This window comes from Ursus americanus, chromosome 24 (assembly GCF_024610735.1).
Source record: "Ursus americanus isolate L20-20 chromosome 24, mUrsAme1.1.p, whole genome shotgun sequence".
Lineage (NCBI taxonomy): Eukaryota > Metazoa > Chordata > Mammalia > Carnivora > Ursidae > Ursus > Ursus americanus.
This window is the reverse complement of record NC_142150.1, coordinates 15668203-15674202: the sequence shown is the minus strand read 5'-3', so window position 1 is coordinate 15674202 and position 6000 is coordinate 15668203. Positions and strand designations below refer to the sequence as shown.

At 34.3% G+C, this 6000-nt stretch overlaps 1 protein-coding gene and 1 non-coding gene across 2 annotated transcripts in view; one reads left to right on the top strand and one right to left on the bottom strand.

Annotated features, from left to right (window-relative positions):
- Positions 1-1754: 1754 nt before the first annotated feature.
- Positions 1755-1861, top strand: LOC123799550 (U6 spliceosomal RNA). Its single transcript, XR_006781639.1, has one exon. It is a non-coding gene; the product is annotated as a U6 spliceosomal RNA (small nuclear RNA).
- Positions 1862-5258: 3397 nt separating this feature from the next.
- METTL15 (methyltransferase 15, mitochondrial 12S rRNA N4-cytidine) overlaps positions 5259-6000 on the bottom strand; it is a 182061-nt gene continuing 181319 nt past the window's right edge. Inside the window, exons 6-7 of the mRNA XM_087855361.1 lie at positions 5760-5811; positions 5259-5447 (exon numbers count right to left, since the gene is read on the bottom strand). Of these exons, the coding sequence (XP_087711487.1) occupies positions 5300-5447; positions 5760-5811 (200 nt within the window). The 3' untranslated portion in view covers positions 5259-5299. The remainder of the gene's footprint in view (positions 5448-5759; positions 5812-6000) is intronic.

Here is a 6000-nt window from a genome sequence, read left to right as displayed (position 1 = left end):
CAATTCTGCTTGAAAGAAGAAAATTTCATTCACTTATTCATTCCTTTGTGTTCTCAATATTTTAACCTTGATTACAGAATTTAACCCATTATATTTTAACTTCTCAGAATTTACATATCTGTTTCTCAGTTTATAATGTGGCTCTTCAAGAACAAGGGGCGCGGCTTTTCTTTTACTCTTTTACCCCTAGCACCTAGCAAGTGGATGCTCAAAAGATGAGTAAAATAATAAGTTAATGGTTGTTGCCTGACTTCTACACATCTCAGAATAAAAGACAATCTATGAAACAAATACAGCTTTAAAGGTTAAAATTTAATGGAGGGTTAAATAGAAGGCTAGAACTGCAGTTTTAGCCAAATCAACAGATTCAGCATTTGACCTTGTTCAACATTCACAAATTGAAGTAACCTGTAGAAAGACTGCACACAGATTACAGCTGTGATCCACTTTTCCCAGGCCTAAACAGTGCTGATTCATTCACCACAGTTGGTTTGCAAGTGAAGGAAACAAACTTTTAAGTTAGAGAAATATAAGCAGTCTTAGATCTGGGAGTCATCAGGAAATGTTTGATATTTTAAAGAACTGACTGAAAGTTAAACAGGTTAATGTGACATTTCAAAGGGATTTTGAAATTCAATAGCTTTCTCCAGCAGCTGATGTTTATTCTCTGGTTGTAAGGCAAATGTTGAATTTCTTCAAAGGAACAATGATAGATTCTAGAATAACTAGATAAGTTCAATGTTCACTATAGGTTTTTTTTTTTTCTATATGACCCCTCCCTGTCATAAAAAAATATATGTATATACGTAACAGGAAATGGGAAAACCACCTTGCTGGCTCTAAAACATGGTTTTCTTCATCATCAAAGGGGTTTCTGTGTGAAAATAATTTTATAGGTAAAGAAGTAGATATGGTGCCATTAAGCAGAATCATAAAGAATATGTGTAAATCCAGAAAGAGGACATATTCATTTTTTCCCTTAACATATCAGCACTGTGCAGGAACATAAGACGTTTGCCATCATTTAAATGAAAGCTCCATGGATTGGACAGACCCTCTCAGATGGACATTTTCAAATCTGGTTAGAAAGACTAATGAGAAAGACATGTGACCTCTACTTTGATAAATTTGAGGAGCTTATTTTATTGCTTAGAAACTAGAAATGTATGGTACAATTGTGCATGTAAAATGATTCATAAATGTTTATTAAGATCATGAAGACCACATTTAGGTGAATCAGTAAACAAGGAAAGTTAAAGAACATATCTTCAGGAATTATTAAACATTTAGGTGAAATAATCCTTAAAAGTCATCTGTTCCAAACCTGTAATGGTTTAATTGTATATAACAGAAATTCAACCTGAAGTGATTTCATTAAAAAAAAAAGGTGATAGGGAAGAGGAACGGAATACAGTGGCTTATAGAGTCCAACAATGGTTGCACATTGGGGCACCTAGGTGGCTCAGTTGGTGGAGTATGTGACTCTTGATCTCAGGGTTGTGGGTTCAAGCCCCACACTAGGTGTAGAGATCATTTTAAAATAAAACCTTAAAAATTGGGTACCCAACCAAATCATGGAAAGGGCATGGATACAGCTGGGCTTCCAGAACAACTGAGATCTAGAATGAGAATGTTCCCTGGAGTAGCTCTCCAATTCCTGTCACTCTTTTTTTACATTGTGGGAATGTGTAATCCTAAGAAGATAGGAACTGGAGAGCTTAAAAGATAGTAATCATAATTAAGAGGTCACCATTGTGCTTACTTCAGCAGCACATACACTAAAATTCAAATGATACAGACGAGATTACTATGGCTCCGGTGCAAGGATGACATGTAAATTTGTGAAATGTTCCATAAAAAAAGTTGAGACAACTAGTAATCCTTAGGAGAACAGTTTCTATAGACGGTTATGGATTGGATAAATGAAAGGCAGGTGAGAAGTTGAAGGTAGCGTAGACTTTTAAGAAGGCAAGTAATGAAAGAAAACAGAATGATGGGTGTGGTATTTTGGTAAGGAAAACAGTCAAGGAGAGATTTCAGTCCTTGTTTGCCTTCTTTCTTTTTTTTTTTTTTAAGATTTTATTTATTTATTTGATAGAGAAAGCACAGCAGCAGGAGCATAGGGCAGAGGGAGAGGCAGGTTTCCTGCTGAGCAGCTAGCCAGACACAGGGACTCAATCCCAGAACACCCAAGTCCTTGTTTGCTTTTAGCCTAGGGCACTTTTGAGTATGTTTGTAGACGGAAGAAAGATACCAGTGGAGAACAGATAAAAGACTGGAGGGGCAAGCAAAATTAGTTGAACTGAGTCCCAGAGAAAATAGAAAAGGAGCAAGGTTAATCTCTCCACTGAGATGTAGGAGTATAAAATAGAGATAAAGGACAAGATTTATAAATGCCAAGATGAAGATAAGGAGGTGGGAATTACATGGATTCAGCTCTTTAGTATCTGCTTCTGTGGTGCTGTAGAAAAGGTCATCAACCCATTCTAAGTATAAATAGTTCCCTTACCTTTCACTAGTTATTTTCCCTTTAACATCTGCAACACACATATTTAGTCCTTCTTATTGGCTTTAAAGTGCAGAAGTCAGAAACTTTTTTATATTCCTACAGCAATCTTCTATCTCTTATTTCACAAAGTACTCATTTCCTTTCCCCCCCTCAAAATGTATTTTGAAGAATCTTAATATAAGGATCACATAGGTTGGCTACCTACTGATAAGGAAGTGTAGGAGGACAAATACTTTCTCCAACCTAAATGAAGATCAAATAACTTTAGCAACTGGTTAATTTTTCCCCATTTTGTTTTGTTATAAATGGGAACTCCACAAGAGCAATGACTGTGTTTTATATACCTTGTCAATGTATTGCAAACACTGGGGGTATTAAATAAATAACAAAAGGGGATAAAGTTTCCAAATAATAAAGCTGACTATAACCCAGTCACAATTGCTGCTAGTCAGAGGCTGAGCTTAAAATTACCAAGAATAAAGCATACACATCCTTAATCATGATGTCCAGAAATGTGAGTTACATTTTGGTAATTACAACTTTCAGTTAAGTCATAAATATTTATGGAATATTTTCTATTTGATTCATAGCAACCTGATGAGAAAGTACCAATATTATCCTCATTTTAAAGTGAAATAAATGAGGATTCAAGAGATTAAAGAGCATGCCCAAGTTTGTATATCCAACTAATATATGCAGACCTGGAATTCAAACTTGTTTCCTGAGTTCAAAGCCAATGGTGTAATTTATACTGCTATACAGACTCCTCCTCAATTTAGCACCTGTAAGAGTTGGATGATAACATTTTTCCTTGTGAAAGAATAAGGAATCATACTATTTGATAGTTTAACAACGCAAATTTTCACCCTGTGCAAGGCAGACAAGTAAGTATATTGTCCAAAGCATAAGGATGGAGTTTAATGGACAGAAGCAATTCAAGATGGAGCATGTTCCATCGTTTGATTTTACCTTTGTACTTTAGTGCCTGGGCAATGTTATATTTAATAAGGCATAAGCCAATGGTAGAAAACTTGTTCAGTATTTAAGGTAAAGAATTGCTTAAGGAAATATGACATTAGCAAAGAGGCAACCTTCTGCTTTGCATATCAGAGCATTAAATTTTATTTCTTTATTTTATTGTCCAATGATTTTGGTAGATTATGGCCAAAAAGTCTGTGAAGAATTTTAAGGTCCATCTAAATAACAGGCATTATGAACTATCACCATTGCATCTTTTTTTTTTTTTTTTAAGATTTTATTTATTTATTTGGCAGAGATAGAGACAGCCAGTGAGAGAGGGAACACAAGCAGGGGGAGTGGGAGAGGAAGAAGCAGGCTCATAGCGGAGGAGACTGATGTGGGGCTCGATCCCACAACGCTGGGATCACGCCCTGAGCCAAAGGCAGATGCTTAACCACTGTGCCACCCAGGCGCCCCTCACCATTGCATCTTAAATAATTAATTCTATTGAACTTTTTAATGGTTTGGGAAATTTATGCTATAACCAGACTTATAAAAAAATAATTTATATTTAAACTTTCTCTTAGTATTCCTGCAGATCATGCTGTGTGTTACCAAACATTAGTTGGAAATAGTAGCTATAAACAGATGAAATTTGAGAAAATAATATAAAAATAGTTATGCTTGTTATACAATCCAGCCTCTTTAGAATATGATGCTGATTTTTTACAAACCATGCTTCATTCAACATCGAACATATGGCATTGTGGTTCTTAGAAAAATATATCTCTGATCAAGATTTCTATCACAAAATTTATATTTATGAGGCACTTCACAAAATTCCCTTTTATTCTTTAACACTTACCCCTTTCTATTATAGAGTGTTGCATACACACAACTAATCCATTAGATTAATACAGCAATCACAAAAACTCAATAGAAAAGTCGCTTAATTAAAATAACTACACAATTTTGACCATAAGCAATTTTAGTTAATTCTTATCCATTACAAAGATTCTAACAGGTAGGACTGGGTTTGTGAGTACAAGCTAATATTGCCTCAGATTTCTTTTTCTACAGGAAATTTGAAACATATGCCACCTCAGTTGGTATAAGAAATTCACATATCAATGTGAACAGAGAAAGGGAAAAGGAGTTTAAAAACAAGAAGAACAAATCAAATACTTCATTTTTAATGTTATCCGTTTACTATATAAGTAAAGCAAATATGTTCAGGCCAGGGTCCCACTGAAGGGAGCTGTCTTGTCATCTGTTAGAGTAAATTAAATATTCTATAAAAATGTGCAAATGGCCCTAAGTAAATTTAAAATATACAGTTAAAAAAATAAGATAAAAAGAATATCTAATAAAGGATTAATACCCTAAATATATAAAGAACTTACACAATTCCACACCAAAACAAATAATCCAATGAAGAAATGGGAAGAGAACCTGAATACACATTTTTCCAAAGAAGATATATAGATGGCCAACAGACACATGAAAAAATGCTCAACATCACTAATCATTAGGGAAACGCAAATCAAAATCACAATGAGATACTACCTTACTCCTGTCAGAATGTCCAGTATCAAAAAGACCAGGAATAACAAGTGTTGGCAAGGATGTGGAGAAAAGGAAACCCTCATGCACTATTGGTGGGAATGTAAATTGGTGTAGAAGTAGTATGGAGTTTCCTCAAAAAATTAAAATAGAAATGACACACAACTCAGCAATTCCAGCACTGTGTATTTAGCCTCCTAAAATGAAACCAACTAACTCAAAAAGATATATGCATCTCTATGTTTATTGCAGCATTATTTACAATAGCTAAGCTATGAAAGCAACCCAAGTGTTCATCAATAGATGAATGGATAAATAAGATGTGGTATTTGCATACAATGGAATATTACTCACCCATAAAAAGGATGGTATCATGCTATTTGTGACAATACGGCTGGAACTAGAGGGTATTATGCTAAGTAAAACAAGTCAAAGAGAAATAACATATAATTTCACTTTTATGTGGGATCTTAAAAAAAAAAAACAAAAACAAACAACAACCAAAACCAAACCAAACCAAACCAAAAACCAACCCAGAAACAATCATAAATACAGAGAACTGAGTGATTTCCAGAGGGCAGGGGATTAGCAGGATGGGTGAATTAGGTAAAGGGGATTAAGAGGTACAGACTACAGTTAAGTCACAGGAATGAAAAGTACAGTGTAGGGAATATAGTCCATAATATTATAATAGTGTTGTAAGGTGACAGATAGTAATTACACTTACCGTGGTGAGCATAGTATAATGTATAGAATTGTGGAATCACTATGTTGCAAACCTGAAACCAACAGAACATTGTATGTTAACGATACTTCAATTAAAAAAGTCAAAAAATGTCAATCACCTTAAATTGAGTAAATCCATTAATTTAATGGATAATATTGTATAAAATAAAACTATAAAAAAGAAGAGAAGTGACAAGTGTTTTGGATTTCTTCCTAAATAGTCCTAAAAAAAAGTTTATTTA